This window comes from Budorcas taxicolor, chromosome 17, assembly GCF_023091745.1.
Source record: "Budorcas taxicolor isolate Tak-1 chromosome 17, Takin1.1, whole genome shotgun sequence".
Classification (NCBI taxonomy): domain Eukaryota; kingdom Metazoa; phylum Chordata; class Mammalia; order Artiodactyla; family Bovidae; genus Budorcas; species Budorcas taxicolor.
Window position 1 is genome coordinate 30,437,850 of NC_068926.1, and position 19,040 is coordinate 30,456,889.

At 39.0% G+C, this 19,040-nt stretch overlaps 1 protein-coding gene across 1 annotated transcript in view; it reads right to left on the minus strand.

Moving 5' to 3' along the window:
- INTU (inturned planar cell polarity protein) overlaps window positions 1-18,542 on the minus strand; it is a 76,199-nt gene extending 57,657 nt beyond the window's left edge. Inside the window, exons 1-2 of the mRNA XM_052655018.1 lie at window positions 18,400-18,542; window positions 4,792-5,330 (exon numbers count right to left, since the gene is read on the minus strand). Of these exons, the coding sequence (XP_052510978.1) occupies window positions 4,792-5,330; window positions 18,400-18,542 (682 nt within the window). The remainder of the gene's footprint in view (window positions 1-4,791; window positions 5,331-18,399) is intronic.
- Window positions 18,543-19,040: the final 498 nt, after the last annotated feature.

Sequence of the window (19,040 nt, forward strand, 5' to 3'; positions counted from 1 at the left end):
GACACCTCTGGTGCTCACCCACGGAGGGAAGTAACTGCACCAGACTCACTATACAGTGGCCTAAAATCTCTTAAATTTCTGTCTTTCCAATGAACTCACTGCTTCAGTGTCTTTACTAGTGGATCAAGTACCATGGGTAAAAATATGGAGGATAAATTACGTGAGAGAAGAGAGACAAGTAAGTAGAGTTATTTTCATTAAGCATATAGAAATGGGGACTTCCCTGGCAGTCCAGGGGTTGGGACTCTGTGCTTCCACTGCAGGGGACCTGGGTTTGATCCCTGGTCGGGGAACTAGGATCCCACAAACCACACGGCACAGTCAAAAATAAATGAATAAATAAAAGTAATTTTACTTGGGGATTGTAAATATAGGAAAACAAAGAATATCAAAATGTTACAACTATAATGGGAGAAGACAAAAATGCATACCAAATAACAGTCTACCAAAGATTAGAGAGTAAAATCACACATTCAGTTCAGTTTAGTCGCTCAGTCGTGTCTGACTCTGCAACCCCATGAATTGCAGCACGCCAGGCCTCCCTGTCCATCACCAACTCCCAGGGTTCACTCAAACTCATGTCCATCGAGTCGGTGATGCCACCCAGCCATCTCATCCTCTGTCGTCCCCTTCTCCTCCTGCCCCCAATCCCTCCCAGCATCAGAGTCTTTTCCAATGAGTCAACTCTTCGCATGAGGTGGCCAAAGTACTGGAGTTTCACCTTTAGCATCAGTCCTTCCAATGAACACCCAGGACTGATCTCCTTTAGGATGGACTGATTGGATCTCCTTGCAGTCCAAGGGACTCTCAAGAGTCTTCTCCAACACCACAGTTCAAAAGCATCAATTCTTCAGCGCTCAGCTTTCTTCACAGTCCAACTCTCTCATCCATACATGACATGTTCATAAAACCCAAAGCTATCTTTTCAAAAGAGAGCTTCAGATATTTTAATTGCAAACCCCCAAAATGTCTATTAACAGTGGAATGGAAAAATAAATAGTGTGTATTCACACAATGGATTACTACGTAATGACAACATCCACATGTCTCACAGACTATAAACTAAAGAAAACAGAAACAAGAGAATACACACCACATGCTTCCATGTACATGAAGTTCAAGAAGAGGTGAAATCAACTGTTGCTAGAAAACTTCTGACTTTTAGAAGACTATCTTTGGTGGGTGTACCAATAAGGAGGATGCACCCTGGGGCATCTGGGTACCCACCTGGGTTATAGTTATAAAGGTATATAGATATGTTAAAATTCACTGAGTATTCATTTAAGATTTGGGCGTGTTATGGAGTAACACCTCAATTTAAATGATTTTTAAAAGTAAATCCAAAAGCACTTCCAAAATTTTTTTAAAATTTAAAAGCGAAACAGCACAAGTATTATATAAAACAAATCTATTTAGTGACCACAGGGGAGCATATCAGAAGCTGATACAAAAAGAACTTGAAATAAAAACTTTGTTTATTCTACATCAGAAACAGTCTTCAGGGTATGCGGAGTCTACAATACTAATGTGTACTTTCTCTAACCCTATCCTTCCCAATCCTTAAAAGAACACCTAAAAAAAAAAAAAACAAAAAAAAAAAACCTAATTTTAAATGACTTCAATAATAATCTTGAAGAAAAAAAATAAAACACAGATGATAGCCAGTTTCTAGGATGTAGATAAAAGGAGAACTTCTACTTGCTCTTGACTGAGATGGGGACTAGCTACAGGTGAGGAGCCATCAGCTGTCAAACTTTAACAGAAATATAAAAATAAACATGCAAGCCCTTGGCAGCCTGAACAGCAAAAATGGCACCAAGAAAGGTAGCAAAACCCCCAAGAAACCAGCAAAGAAGAATGAGAATAGAACAGATTTCTGCTGTCGTGAAAAGAAAGAGGAGTCACCAGTCTCACTGTGATGCTCAAGGGACTTTAGTCAACGGTGGGTCACTCTCCAGTGAGACAAGGGCAAGAGTCACCTGGAGCAAGCTGCATTGATCAGGACAAAGTTCTCAGGATCCTCCTGCCTGTGGGGTGACTGCAGTGTGCAATGTCACCGTGAAAGAAACAAATGAGCAATTACCACCATAGAAGCACCTTGTGCAATTTAGCAAGGTGCTTTGCATTTAGCAAACTCACCATGACATTAAAATTGCCCACTGATGGGTATGAACACATACCCGACTTGGAACAGGACTTCTGATCTTGATAAATGAGGGCATCTGCCCAATGAAGCATTCAAGGACGAAGGCTCTTTCCTAACAGTGATTAATATCTCTGGTGTAAGTTAGGTTATGGGGTAATATTCAATATTCACAAGCTTAATACCTATGACTACTCAGAGAATTTTAAAAAATAAATGCTGAAAAAAAAATCATCCATTCTTTATTCCCAAATTATATAATTTTAAAACTATAGGGCTTAATCAAAAAATTCAAAACTTGAAAAAGCAGAGAACAATCACCCATAAAGCCCCCACACTAATCCAACACTACAGCATTTTGCTGTATTTATATTAACTTCTAATTGTTTTCCCTGCCATGTATTCTTTTTACATAGTTTATTCATTCAGTACATGTTTTTGAGGGCTTATTACAAGCCAAGCATTTTGCCCTGTGCCAAAGATGAAATAATTATTTTATTTCAACAAATTTTCTTTTCTACTTATTTTGAAGTTATAATCTTTCCTGTTACAAAACTGAAACTGGAACAAAAGTTCCAGTTGCCTGTTACTGCCTAAGTGATCACCTAAAAACTCACTAGCTTCAAACAACAACGATCATTTTGTAACTATGTGTGGCGATGGATGCTTCCTAGACTTATTGTGGTGATCATTTCAGAGTATATACAAATATAAAATCATTATGCTGTATACCTGAAACTAATATGTCAATTTTATCTCAATTAAAAAAAAAACAACCAAAAACATTTATTATCTCTCCCGGTACTGGGGTGGATGGGGTTCAGCTGAGGTTCTCACTAGGGCTTTTCATGTAACTGCAGCCAGACAGTAGCTGGGGCTGGAGTTCCCTGGACAGACTCTTCACTCACATCTGGTGGCCATTGGGAAGGGTAGCTGGGGCCTCAGCTGGGGCCATCAGCCAGAATACTACTATTCAAGTCCTCTTCATGCCGCCTGGGCATCCTCACAGAACAGGGACAGGCAAGCACTTCCTCACTGAATGGTGACAGGCAAGCAGCATCACCTGTTTATGATCCCACTTCTTAAGTCTCACAGTATCAATTAAGCTGCGGGCGCAGGCCAACCCAGGTTCAAGGCCAGGGAGGCGGGGCAGAGACACCCACTTAGACTATAACTCTCCATGGGAGGAGTATCAAAATAATATTTTACAGAGAGAAAGTAGAGATCTTGTTGCAACTGGTTAGAACACATACTTTGCACAGATGCCCTTCCTATAAGAGTCCCCCTTGCAAATCCCCATCAGGGCATTTATTACCCTGCAGGAAACTGCTTATTTTTGACCCACCTCTTCCACAACAGTTAAGTGAAAGTCACTCAGTCGTGTCTGACTCTTTGCAACCCCGTGGACTATACAGTCCATGGAATTCTCCAGGCCAGAAAACTGGAGGCAGTAGCCTATCCCTTCTCCAGTGGATCTTCCCAACCCAGGAATTGAACCAGGGTCTCTGAATTGCAGGCAGATTCTTTACTAGCTGAGCCACAAGGGAAGCCCTTCACAAAAGTATGAGCTACTTAAGAGGAGTAACTGGATCATTAGTGTAACCTTTGTATTCCTGGCATTTAGCAGATGCTCAAAAAATTATCTGTTGCATCAGTGACAAACAAAAGTTGGACTTCTAGTAAAAGATATTTTTAAAATATTTTAAATGGTTTCTAAAGAATCTAAAAAAACTCCTTTATCAAAATCTCTCAGACTGAGTCAGCTTAAGACCATCAGCTTAGAGAACTGTTAATACCTGTAAGTTTCATTAACAACATAGTCTCATCTTTAATCTATCTTTAAGTAATAAAGTTGCTACTAATTCAAATATATCCAACAGTTTAAAATGTATCAGCAACACAAAATGCTCATCTTAACACATATTCAGAATAACTCATAGGTTTATTATTTTTCCTTCAAAACTGGTAGGATATTTTATGACAAATGCCTTAAAAGGAAATTTATTTGTAACACCACTGGTGCTGAATGTGCCCAAGGAAATCATTTAAAAACCACTCCAAGAACTCAGTGTGCTTAAGTGCAAACATACAATTTTAAAGTATTTTTATTCCTAAATTACATATTTTTGCATCATGTTATTGGATACAGGTCATTCAAACCTAAATTATCACTGCACTGTCAACTTTCTTTTTCTTGTCAGCAAATAAAACCAAGATGAAATAAAATTTATAAAAACTCAAAAATTAGTTAAGTTGTTCCCTGGCCAAACAAGGCATGCATGCATATTCAGTGCAACTAAAGTGCTTGTCTAAAGAACACTGCTCACTGCAGTACACCATCCTTACAATTTCACTACTGTCCCAAATATCCCAAATGATACTGCCCAAATATCATTGAGCAATCTTTAATTTGAAGAAGGAAATGGCAACCCACTCCAGTATTCTTGCCTGGAGAATCCCATGGATGGAGGAGCCTGGTGGGCTATAGTCCATGGGGTCGCAAAGAGTCGGACACGACTGAGCGACTTAACTAACTAACTAATCTTTAATTAGTTGAGAGTATAATTTTGTTTTAATCACTTTCCTCACAAGGCATCATCAACCACTAACCCTGCAAACAAGGACTGATGTTCACCAGCAGGACTTACCAATTAAAACCTGACCACTCTTCATTGCAGATCCTCCTGGCAGCAGGCCATGGACCACAAGCCTCTCTCCACCGCCCTGTTTTCCAGTTCTTCTCCAGCTCCACTTGGTCTGATGGATAATCCCAACAAGTACTTCCAGAAGCTTGAGCTGCTCTTTGGCTTTGGTGACGGTTAGCTTTTTGGGGTTTACATAGATATTCACATCTTTGTGCTGCTGCTGGACAACAACTCCCGTTTTTTGATTGGACTGATGCTTTAGAATGGATACTGGCCCGCTGGCATTACTATTTTTTTTATTATAGCGCTTGGGTAAAAGTTTTTTACTTTTTAAAATCTTGGTAAACCGCTTGAGTTTGGGTTCATACTTTTTTCCTTCTCTGTAATCATCTTCTTCGATAATAATCTCGTTCTCACTAAATCTGACGTGGTTCACAGTAGGTGTCTCAGGAAGGAGGCTTTCCACCTCATCCTCACTCAACTCCAAATAAAACAGCTCTCCATTTTTCTGCACACTGTCCAGCCATTCAGGCTCAAGGTCACTATGGAAAAGAGAAAAGACAGTCTGAATTGCAGCCAAACATAAGAAAAACAGTTATGCCTTTCCAGCACAGGGATGAGGGTAGGGGCTGGGGTTAAGGGGGATGGGAAGGGTGAAAGCTCCTTGATTATCTCAAAGTCTCCTTACTGTTTCTAATTTACTGTGAGCATCAGCATTATTTACTGTAGAATGCTGTTTGTAGAGCCTTGAAGAACTGGGGTTGGAGGAGAGGGGATCAAAATGGCACAGTAATAGAAAAGAAAACAAATGAAAAAAAGAGATGGCCCTCTTCTAGAATCTAAGATTCTGTTTTGTTTTTTAAATTTAATTCCCTGTGTGGTTTTTGTTCACTTTAGACAATTTCACTGGACAGTAATTTATGTTAGTAGTTGATTATGCAATTATGTCCACAGATGTAAGACATTTGGAAACTGTACATAAAAACATCTTATTTGCATAGAAATTATTCATCATGGCTGACATGCTAAAACAAAAACTAAAGCCTACCAATATTAAGAGACTTTGTTTATATAATAAATTTTCAAAAAAGGAACATTCACTAACCATGGACTAAAATCTTTGCTGAGATCAACTAATTTATCATACAATCACAGTTAATCATAATCACTTTGTAGCCTAAAATTTCCATAAAATTCTTTTTAATGAACAATTTTAGCAGGAAAAGTAAACCACATATTACATAATTCATCATGTGATTATAAAAAAACCTTTTAACTGGGAAGTAGGACATTGAAAAAAACAAAATTGTTGCTATTAAAGTGATTGAAACAGCACTGAAAAACACACTCTTAAGATAGCAGAACTAACCACAAACTCTACCCTGTTCAGTGTTACAGTTTACCTTTCAAATTGGTATACTTTAAAGCAAAATTTGTTACAGTGGAAAAGAACTAACATGTGGAGAGAGTTTTTTCAGAAACATGGACTGTAACACGTTGGCATGAAAGGGTATAATCTGAGTCCTCATCATTCAGTTATAAGACATCTCTATTTTCTGCAGTATTTATTAGCAACCCTGGTTCTTTTAACTTAAGAGTCAAGTGTCTCTTTCTAAATATCGTGAAAATTAATCCAAAAAAAATGCACTACTCTATTACTCACTCTGAAACTAACCACTGCCCTGGTCTGTGGTTGGTAATTAATACTGAATTTTCAACTATATATGTTTGGTTAAAAAAAAAAAAGCATAACTATCCTCAGATATCAAAACTAATGTTTCTTTGGCCCTTGCTGGTCCCCAATGTGTGGCATCATTTTAGGCACTCAGGCACATGTGTATTATTCACCATTATCAGTTGCTTTGAATACATCTGTCTATACCTACAGAGTCAGACACGACTGAAGCGACTTAGAAGCAGCAGCAGCATACCTACATAAATCAGCATTTAATAACTCTGCAGTCCTACTGATAAATAACTGTGTCTTTGCCATAAAAAATTAGATAACAATGTACCATAATTTAAAATGGCACAATGAAAATACCATAATCATACACAATTACTTATGAAGATACATATCAATTAGAAAGTGAATGAAGCTGATTTGCTTTATAATCTCATCCTTTTAATCTGCTATATTATTTACATTAAAGATATGTGATCCCAAAGAAACATTTATCCTTCCCTGCTAAACATGAGGATGATTCATCTTATTCTCTAAAATCTGAATGTGAAACCACTTTTTGGTTACGAGTTAATGATCCCAGCAGGGAAGTGTGCCAGGGAGGGTGGCATTCAGTAGTGGAACAAATAAACAGTGCCAGGCACGGTGCTGAGTACTAGAATTACAGTGATGAAAACATCAGTTCCCTCCCTTGTCCAGAGGAGAGGAGAAAGTGAGAAACAGCTCAAGACAACACACAGTCAGTGCAAAAGAGAGCTTATCCAGCTTGGCCAAGTTGAGGGTGGGATCAAGGGAGACTTTCCAGTAGGGAGACCACAGAGGTGAGTTTTAAAGTGGCCAGGGAGGAGGGCTTGGGGGCTGAAGCAGAGGACGAGACGAGAAATCCAAACAAAAGTACCAGGATGAGCAAAGGCCTTGACGGGTAGTCTCCTTGGTCTATGTGGATAACCACAGCCAGTCTGTGGCTGTCAGAGCGGAGTTGGTGAGCTGGGGAATGACAGGAGATGTGCCGTTCTAATTTTGTGGGGGACCCCCGCACAAGGTTTGGATTTTGTTGTGTAGGTACGAGAGCATCAGTGAAGAGTTTTAGTAGAGGGTTTCCAAGTCAGATAACCTTTGAATAGCTCTACTTTGACAGGATGATACAAGAAGCTGAGGTGGACAAAAATTCAAGGTAAGAGGCCATGCAGGGGACTGCTTCCATAGTCCAAGCAAATATGATAACTAAGGCAATGGGAGAGGAGATGGAAAGCAGGAAAAACATTTGAGAGACGCTTGAAAATCACCAGGATGTTGAGACTGATTAGATGTGATGCTGACTAGATTTCTAGTTAGCAACTGCACTTTCATGCATCCTTATATATATAGGCAGACTCATTCTAAATAAACGGACATGTAATTATTGTACAGGTCATCCTCCCTTCCTACCTTTCACTGACATAAATGATGTTAAAATCTATGTACCACACAAGGCCTTGCTATATAGCACAAAGAACTATATTCAATATCCTGTAATGAATCAAAATGGAAAAGAATATGAAAAAGAATACAGATACATAACTACAACTGATTCACTTTGCTGTATACCAGAAACTAACATTATATATTGATATATAACATTGTATATCAACTATACTTCAGTAAAAAAAATTCTGAAAATCTATGTTCTTATAACAATATAAAATATATAGGGAAATCTGCTACTGTTTGTTTTGAAAAAGTGACTGGAACCTATACATATGCACGTGCACACACCTGTATAATTTATCACTTAAAATCATGGTTTAGAAATCCCTAATGGCTACATTAAGGTATGTAGCATGAGGGAATTTGATTACTCACCTACTGATAAGCTTTACACTCACTTTTTTTGAGGGGGGTGCTCCTACGAACAACAATACAATAACCGTCCTTTTATGTAGGGAAATATATATATGTACATACACACACATATATATACTTGTGATATATATGTATATACATATATATTTTTATCCAAAGACTATAGCAATTCACATTTCCACCAGCAATGAATGAGATCCATTTTCTTAACCTCTAGATTTAAAAAATAATTCACTTTAAGCAGAATAATTTGCTTTCTAAAAAGAGGAAGAAATTTTTAAAAAGGGGATAAGAGGCAAAAATAAAGACAAGGAAATGACTGTAGTAAACTACAAGTGAAGACAAAACACAAAATAAAAGGAAAATGAACTGAGAAGTCACAGACCTTGGTTCAGACTGTTCTCTTGAGATTTTCACTTTTCTGAGCTTTAGCGTTTCTCTTCTAGTAAATGGATTCTAGCTATCTCACAGAGCTGTCATCAACAGCAACTAAAATAACGTTGTCTGGCACAGTTAAGGACAAATAAATGACAGTTCCAGTCCTCTTGCCCCACAGAGTCAGAACTGTGGAGAAATGTACACCTTTATTAGATATAGCTCTTGTATTTCTGCACTCTTCCAACCCCTAGCAGTAAATGAAGAGGTCTCCAACAATCTCTGCTAGGTTCCAGCTACGTGCTGGTGACACATGAACCAAAACTAGATACTGCCTTTAAGGCCACAGATCAGGATTCCCAGAAGGTTCCCTACTTTTGTGCATGCGTGCTAAGTCGCTTCAGTCAGGTCTGACTCTTTGCGACCCTGTGGGCTGTAGCCTGCCAGACTCCTATCCATGGGGATTCTCCAGGCAAGAATACTAGAGTGGGTTGCCATGCCCTCCTCCAGGGAATCTTCCCAACTCAGGGATAGAACCTGCATCTCCTGCAGCTTCCTGCATTGTAGGTAGACTTTACCACTGAGCCACAAGGAAAGCCCTCCTTATTTCCACTACAGGGGATTAATTCCTATCACAAAAACATCAAGAGTATAACTGATAAACATGCCAGAAAGTTTACAAAGGTGTAAAGACCATACTCTCAAACTAGTTCTATTATAATGGATGAGGTGTACTAAAAACAACAAGAAGAAGCCCCAACTTTTCATTGCAACTATTCATTAATAGTGAAATTAGTACTGTATGTAGATACACCCCACTCTAAGGGATGGAGCTTAGTCTTGCTTCCTCTTTAGTGTGGACTGGACTCAGAGATGAGCTTCCAAAGAAGAGAGCATGGGAAGTGAAATACAGCAGCTTCACAGTGAAGAAATCTGGCAGTCACTACCTTAACCAAGTGACTGAGGTTATGAAAAACAAGGAAGGACTGAGAAACTGCCACGACCAGGGGAAACTAGGGAGACATGATGACTAATGCCAGATGACACTCTGGATTGGATCTGGGAACCAAAAAAGGACTTAAGCACAGGAATGGTGAAATCTGAATAAAGTCAGGAGTTTCGTTAATAGGACTGTACTAATGTTAATTTCTTAGTTTTGACAAACATGCCATATTTGTGTAAAAGTTTAACATCAGACAAAAACTGGGTGAAGAATTTACAGACACTCTTTGTACTACCTTTGCTACTTTTCTGTAAACATAAATTTATTTCAAAATAAAAGATTCATTTTGTAAGTCTACCAGTTTTAATTAAGATTTTTATGATATATGGGTCACAGTAATCAATATTAACATAAATATCCTTTCATCTCTCTTTCTGAGATCCTATGGTGCAAGCTGCAAAGCTGTTATTGTGCAAATGTCTTTCAATGAGATTCTTACTTTGTTTATTCTGCTTTGCTCTAAACAGAAATAACTGTGTATTTATAGTCGGCCTGCAAAGTTTGATGGCACATCAATTGGGGTCAAACTCTAAATGATGTGGTAAATATGGGCAGAGGCCTTCTTCCTAGAGAAAAACTTGCTAATTTGCAGATAATCTAGTTTGCTTACATAAGCTGTAACAGAAATATATTAAAGAAAACAAACTTTAGATAATGCTAATAAGTTGCTCAATTATTGATGTATTCAAGAATTCCATGTTGATACTACATCTTTTTTTCTTCTTCTAAGTTATCAAATCTCTGTCTACCAGCAATATCTAAATTTTCATCTCCAAAGTCTTCTGCTTGTTTTCTAAAAGGAAACAATGATTTTAATGGATAAATCTGTGCTAGCTGTTATGGCAGCTTGAGAAGGTGGGGAACCTGGGGTGGGCTGATGGTGTTCCTTCCAGTCCAGCCACAACCACCACTGGAACAAATGTGAAGCACAACAGAGAAGAAGGGATGAGCCAGTGAACTTGCTGCATGAAACAACTCTTTACATCAGGGACACATCTCCACTGGAACTATGCTAATAATGACCCCATCCCCTATCCCAATACTTCAGCTAAACAGGGCAAGTCTACAGCGCACTAAGTTAAGGATATGATCTAACTCTGGTAGAACTGGAATCACAGAGCAGCAAATCAGTTTCTGTTAGAACTTTACTGTGCTTTTAAAAGATGTCAGGTGGACAGACAGCTCTTCATCTAGCTCAAACACAAGCACCAAAAGTGAGGAATGAAAACTGCTATAAAGAAAACAAGGGCTTCCCTGGAGGTTGAGCAGTAAAAGAATCTGCCTGCAATGGAGACGTGGGTTCGATCCCTGGGTCAGGAAGACTGCCTAGAGAAGGAAATGACAATCCCCTCCAGTATTCTTGCCTGGCAAATCCCACGGACAGAGGAGCTGGCCATGAGGTCGCAAACAGACGCTATTTAGTGACTAAACAACAACAATGCAGGAGAAAAACTGTTACTGGAGAAATCAAATCTTGTTATCATTCAGTTGCTAAGTTGTGTATGACTCTGTGTGACCCCATAAACTGCAGCATGCTAGATTTCTCTGTTCTTCACTATCTCCTGGAGTTTGCTCAGATTCACATCCATTGAGCTGGTGACATCATCGAACCATCTCATCCTCTGAGCCCTCTTCTCCTTTTGCCTTCAACCTTTCCAAGCATCAGGGTCTTTTCCAGTGGGCGGCTCTTCACATCAGGTGGCCAAAGTATTGGACCTTCAGCTTCAGCATCAGTCCTTCCAATGAATATTCAAGGTTGATTTCCTTTAGGATTGACTAGTTATATCTCCTTGCTGTCCAAGAGACTCTCAAGAGAATTCTTCAGCACCACAGTTCAAAAACATCAATTCTTTGGTGCTCAGCTTTCTTAATAGTCCAACTTTCACATCCATACATGACTACTGGAAAAACCATAGCTTTGACTATATGGACCTTTGTTGGCAAAGTAATGTCTCTGCCTTTTAATATGCTGCCTAGGTTGGTCATAGCTTTTCTTCCAAGGAACAAGCATCTTTTGATTTCAAGGCTGCAGTCCCCATCTGCAGTGATTTTGGAGCCCAAGAAAATAAAACCTGTCATTGCTTCCACTTCTGCCTCTTCTATTTGCCATGAAGTGATGGGGCCGGATGCCATAATCTTTTTTAATGTTGAGTTTCAAGCCAGCTTTTTCACTCTCCTCTTTCATCATCATCAAGAGGCCCTTTATTTCTTTTTCACTTTCTGCCATTAGAGTGTCATCATCTGCATATCTGAGGTTGTTGGTATTTCTCCTGGCAATCTTGATTCCAGCTTGTAATTCATCCAGCTTGGCATTCTGCATGATGTACTCTGCATATAAGTTAAATAAGCAGGGTGACAATATACAGCCATGATGTACTCCTTTTCCAATTTTGAATCAGTTAGCTGTCTGGTTCTTGACCTGCATACAGGCTTCTCAGGAGACAGGTGAGGTGGTCTGGAATTCCCATCTCTTTAAGAATTTTCCACAGTTTGCTGTGATCCACAACTAAGTCTCAGTTCAGTTCAGTCGCTCAGTTGTGTCCGACTCTTTGCGACCCCATGAATCGCAGCACGCCAGGCCTCCCTGTCCATCACCAACTCCTGGAGTTCACTCAGACTCACGTCCATCGAGTCAGTGATGCCATCCAGCCATCTCATCCTCTGTCGTCACCTTCTCCTGCTGCCCCCAATCCTTCCCAGCATCAGAGTCTTTTCCAATGAGTCAACTCTTTGCATGAGGTGGCCAAAGTACTACAGTTTCAGCTTTAGCATCATTCCTTCCAAAGAAATCCCAGGGCTGATCTCCTTCAGAATGGACCGGTTGGATCTCCCTGCAGTCCAAAGGACTCTCAAGAGTCTTCTCCAACACCACAGTTCAAAAGCATCAATTCTTTGGCACTCTCTCTTCTTCACAGTCCAACTCTCACAGCCATACATGACCACAGGAAAAACCATAGCCTTGACTAGACGGACCTTAGTCGGCAAAGTAATGTCTCTGCTTTTGAATATACTATCTAGGTTGGTCATAACTTTTCTTCCAAGGAGTAAGCGTCTTTTAATTTCATGGCTGCAATCACCATCTGCAGTGATTTTGGAGCCCCCCAAAATAAAGGATCAATTAAGGTTCCAGGAGAAAGCAGCACTTAAATGGGACCTTGAATGACGATGACAAGTAGAGACAGAAAGAAAAGGTATTTCAAACAGAGAGAACAAAGTACGTACAAAGTGTAGGAGCAGTGAAAGAACATTGTAGGACTGAGCATGGGTAACCATTTCAGTGTAGTAATATTATGCACTGAATTCTTATGTTCCCCCAGAATTCATATTTTGAACACTACCCCCCAATGCAATGGTATCAGGAGGTGGGGCCCTTGGGATGTAATTAGAATTAGATGAGGTCACAGGGTGGAGCCCTCATGAATGGAATTAACGCCCTTAGAAGAGCCACAGGGAACTTGTTTCTCCTCTCTACTATGTAAGAATACAATGAGAATGTGCAGTCTGTAACTTGGAAGAGGGCCCTCACCAGAACTTGGCCATGTTGATATCTTGACCTTGGACTTCCAGTCTCCAGAGCTGTGAGAAATAAATTTCTGTTATTTATATACCACTCAGTTTAGGATTTTTTTTTCTTTTTTGCTATGTTACATGGCTTGTGGGATCTTGGTTCTCTAACTAGGGAGAACCTGTACCCCCTGCAGTGGAAGCGTGGAGTCCTAACCACTGGACCACCAGGGAATTCCCTAGGATGTTTTTTAATTAGTGGCCAGAGCTAAGGCAAGTAGGAATAAAGATGACTTAAAGGAAGATCATCAAAGATGGGTCTGAGAGGCTAAAGAACAGATCTAAAATAGCTTTAAAAAGCATCCTAAGGAATCTGGAATTTATTTGGGAGGACATCAAGCTTTTGAGTAGAAAAATGACTTAATAGATTTTTCTTTTTTAGAGCAGTTTCAGGTTCACAGCAAAATTGAGCTGAAGGTACAGCGACTTTTCATATACTCCCTCCCCATGACATGCATGACCTCCTCCACTATCAACATCCTTCACCAGCGTGGCTCATTTATTACAACTGATAAACTCATAATCATAATCACCCAAAATCCACAATTTACGTTACTGTTTATTCTTGGTGTTGTACAATCTACAGGTTTAGACAAATGTATGATGCCATGTATCATCCAACCACTATATAGCATCACACATAGTAGTTACACTGCCCTAACACAATTATTCTAATATTTCCAATTTTAAAATAAAAGTTAAAAAAGATGAAGGCCCATAAAGTTTCCCAGTTACCAGGAAGATAGTTTTTATGTTAAAGAAAAGCATGTCTTTTCTAAGGCAGCCACACAAAGATTTCATTTCCAAAGAGACAGAAATGCTTATACATTCAGCCTTTATTTTCTCTTTAAGTGTTTGCCCCTTAGAATATAGAGCTCTTGAGACATCTTGTAAAATAATAAGTTACAACCAAGAAGTAATTCTGAATTTCTAAAAACCAGAGAAAACTTGATGAAATTAAAATGTCAACACTTTCGGGTTTTTGGAACCCTACTCTTAATCCAGTACTTATTACACTGAACCAAAATGCTTCTTGTAATAATCTGCTGAAAAAAGTATTTTGACATTGCAAATATGCTATGGATACTAACAAAATTAGTCAAAGTTTCAGTTATTTCAGGCTACATTATAAGAAATTTCATTGTAATCGAAGTGGTTGAATTCTTTGAACAATACAGTCTGCAGTGATCAAACCTGAAATATTAGTTAAGTTTTTTAATCTCAGCCTTCTTTTCCTGATCATAAGGATGATCTGGTTAAGCACATGGATAGCTACTTCATTTTAGCTGGCTTTGTTGGTAATATTCATGCTTGTGTTTAATTATACTTTTGATCCAAACTGCTACACTGTATCTTTTTGTAATAGGTTCTCTACAAGAAAAATAATTTAGAACTATAGTTTAGAAAGTAAACACAGTCAGCTGTATGGAAGAAAGACAGAAAACAGGAGAAATTAGAAGCACCCAGACCAGTTATAAGGCTACTCCACTGGTATAAGGGACAGGCGAGCCATTTAAGTAAGGCGGTGCCTGTGAGAAGGGGAAGGAGGTGGTAGGTGGATATTAGAAAAGCAAGTCAACAGGATTGGAGACTTATCAGATCTGAAGACCTGAGTAAAAAGAGAGTGAGGTCAGCAAATGAGATGGGCAACACTAGTGGAGAAACAAGGCAGACAGTGAATTCTCTTCAATATGCTGAGATGGAGATGGTGGCAGAGAATTACCATATTTCATCATAAGCCTAGCTACATACCGTTTGACTTTTTAATTGATGTAATTTGATAAAAGAAAAAAGAAAAGAGAAGTCAAGGTTCCGAGTAGGAGAGAAAAAGGAAAATATTGCACTAGACTGGATATTATTAATAATATACTGCACCATAACTCTGAATGAAACATTTTGATTCTTCAGTTAGCACCTTCCCACATTAAAACCCAAGAAAAAGACAAATTCTGATATATCCAAGGAATCCTATTCAGAAATAAAAAGGAAAGAACTACATATAAGTAACAAAATGAATCTCAAAATAACTATGCTCAATCCTATTCAGAAATAAATGGAGGCCTATTCTGAAATAAAAAGGAGAAAACTACATTTAGGCAACAATATGAATGAGCCTCAAAATAAGTATGCAGAGTAGAAGAAGCTAGACAAAAAAAAAGAGTCCATACTGTATGATTTCATTTTTATAAAACTCTGGAAATACAAACTCATCTATCACTACAGAAAGCAGATAAGTGGTTGTAAGGAGTGAGGCAGGCATGAGTAGTATTGGGGAGGCACACAGGGAAACTTCTGGAAGACAAGGATATGCTCATTATCTTGGCAGATGTATACATGTCAAAACTTATCAAATCGTACACTTTAAATCTGTATGACTTATTATGTCAGTTACACTTCAATAAAGATGTTATATCCCAGAAAAAAAAATTTAAAGGACATATTTCTTGTCTCCAGTCATTCTTCTTATTTTCAGTGGACATTCCTCAGCTTTTTATAGCTTAACTCTCTTTCTAAAGTATCCCTTTTTCTCCCCATGAAAGTTTTAAAACTCACAACAATAAACAATTCACTTTGAAAAAATCAAAACTCTAGGTCAATTTTATGAGAACTGGTAACTTTGGCCAACACAAACCAATGTGGCTTCAATGAGTTGGATAACTGTAAACCAAAGCAAATAAACATGGAGTTATTGCAAGTAAATGTATTTCTGTCATTTCAGGACTGAAAACTAGTCAATGGTTCCCTCAACCCAACCCACCCTCCAGTATTACCTCTGAAGCTTCCTCAGGGACTAGCCAATATGCCAGGTTAGGAGGTACTGCACTAATTTAAAAATTTCTTCTTGTAAGTACCTATTAAAAGTACTATAACCAGAATGTACCTTAAAGACATCTCTAAAAAATAATAAACTTATTAATTCTGTACTGACAATAACTTGCAGCTCAAATCGGTTTTCAGTTTGAAAGCATGTCAGAAACAATGACAATTTCCAGAAAGAATATGCAGAAATTAACTGGAACCTTGAAAGTTCAGAACACTTTATGTGAATCAGTAAGTGGCGTAACTTCCTTAATAACCTCCATGTAGGCAATGAAAGACAACAAGCAATTCATCTCTTAGCTTTGATGAGAAAGCTGAGGTTCACATCCCTACATCTTTGATCCACATGTTCCAGTGTACTGTCCAAGCTGGGAAGGCCATCACTTGCACTGGTGACGCGGCACCTTAGGGAGGTAAATATCATAAGGAAAAAACAGACAGAAGCCTACCTGGTCAGGTCAGTATATCAACTCATACGTTCTAAACACCAAGAAATGACAGCCATAAAAACTGTATCTTGGTAGGACTTGAAATACAGACCAGCTAAACAGTTTACCGTCGAGATTTCCTGTAGTCTTATTATTAGGATGTTAAAGATACTGGGACATATGGAGTGATCAGGAAATAACTGATACAGAAAATTTAAAGGCCATTAAAGAAAAAACTAAAATATAATACATATATACATGTATTCGGAATCACACTGCTGCTGCTAAGTCACTTCAGTCGTGTCCAACTCTGTGAGACTCCATAGATGGCAGCCCACCAGGCTCCTCTGTCCCTGGGATTCTCCAGGCAAGAATACTGGAGTGGGTTGCCATTTCCTTCTCTAATGCATGCATGCATGTTAAGTTGCTCCAGTCCTGTCCAACTCTCTGAATCAGAAAATGCTTTGAAATAACACGTTTTCTAACACAAGGTACTTAGCTTGCTCACTTCCCAGGTAACAGGGCTAGCTCATTTATTTATTCATCAAAATCAACACACCCCCTTTGAAAATAGGTCTCCTAAATTTCTCCACTGAGAACACTCAACTGTGTGACCTTAAGAAAATTATAGATGCTCTCTGGACTAAAAGTGTGTGATTCTACGATGTAGAGAAACCAAGAGTTTGAATCTCACATTGTCTATGGCTCCAATAGCAAGACCAAAGAAGGTTCCACATAATCCATACTTCCTTCAAGCAGCCTGGCTTGACAGCTATGAATTTTTAAATTATTTTTTAAATGACCACAGTAGAAGATTACACAAAGTGTTTGATATCCTTTAATTCGCTCAAGTCTTCCAGAATATAATCTGTCCTCACTAAGCCTTTAGAACACATTTAAGCAGCCAGTAGTGATGGTTTTCTCCTCCTGCTTTTTAAAGATAATGATAAAAATGTTTTATATACCTATGGGTGAAAATAACTGCCAAGTAACTGATACTCTTAAATACACATTATATACTCCTGTTATGTTTAAATACATATAAAATGTCATTCTAAGAATGACTATATATGGCAGTCATTGATTGATGCTTTGGCACCAGAACAGTTACACAGCTAGTTGTTTCAAGCAAACACTAATTACTTTAATTGACCTTTTCAAAAAGTTCTCAATCCATAGCAGTAAGGAATAAATGCCTTCAAAACTGAAGCAGCATTGGGTACTGTGAACAAAAATAACTTTGCATCATTTTTAGGGATTAAAAAAGTAGAAAATAATACTTAAGATACTCTGCATTTAAAAATTACATTATGACACAAAACAGAAAACAAGAAAACCATGTAAGTTCATAGGAAAATACAGCAGAAATACCCCCCCAAGGCTAAAATATAGCAGAAATACCCCCCCCCCCCAAAGTTGAGAGGTTGTTCTCAATGGTGAGGCTAGGGTTGATCTACTTTCTTTTATATATCTATTCAGTTTTATAACGGCAGAAAAACCTATGTAATTTAAATAGCTGACCAAACGCAGAAGGTGTCCCTTCACTCTAAATACTAATGAGATTAAAGTCACAAAGATCATGACACCAAAGCAAGAAGACACTGCGACAGAACAGAATTTTGTGAACACTCTAGCAGATTATACTCTGATATATTACAAAACTCACCAAAGAGACCCTCCTCCTTAAAACCTACAATAACAAAGAATGTAACAGTAACAGTCATTTTGGCTCACATTATCGCACAGCTGAAACCTGGTGCAAATAACCCCCACTTATTATAGAACCTCAAACACTTATTCTCTACCACGCCAACACTCTCGAAGTCTCCCCAGCCCACGTGTACACTTTCGGGACAGAAAGGATGGATTTAATTGTCCCTCTTCGAGAACCTTACTTAGAGTCTGTACTCGTCGGGGAATATGAACCCGAGTCGCTGACCGGATCTTCAGGATCATAATCCTGATCTTCTTGTGAAGAAGGGTCTCCAGAAAGTCCCTCTGGGCTCCGAACCGAACCGCACAACGGCAGAGACGCCATCAGCAGGGATGCCGCCGCTACAAGCAGAGTAATTCAAACCCCGCATCTACTGCTTGCCGGCGCCGCCATATTGCCTCCTCTCGTGAAACCACCGGGGCCACGTGACCACCAATCCTCAGCTGCAATTGGTGGCAGCTCAGGTTGCCAGGGAGACGGGGAAGCTTCTGGGCGAGAACTGAGACCCCCCCCCCCCCCCACCAGAAAGGAGCCAATGAACTAAAATTTCTAGGACATCCGGGAAGAATGGAAGAAGCTAAAACTTAACCACTTACGCTCCCCTAAAGACTCTCATTTGGAACAGCTTACCTTGTTAAAACTAGTGGAGGCCCACTGGGTTTTTTCTTTTTCTTGCAGTTTGCACTTTGTTGCTACGCCGAACGGCTGTCCAAAACCTTAGATGGGCTCCGCCTGGGTTTCCCTGGAGTAAAGGAAACTACCCTCTACCTCTCTGTACGTGCTTGGAATAGACGCTTTTAAGCAATGCCATGTAGGTGTTAA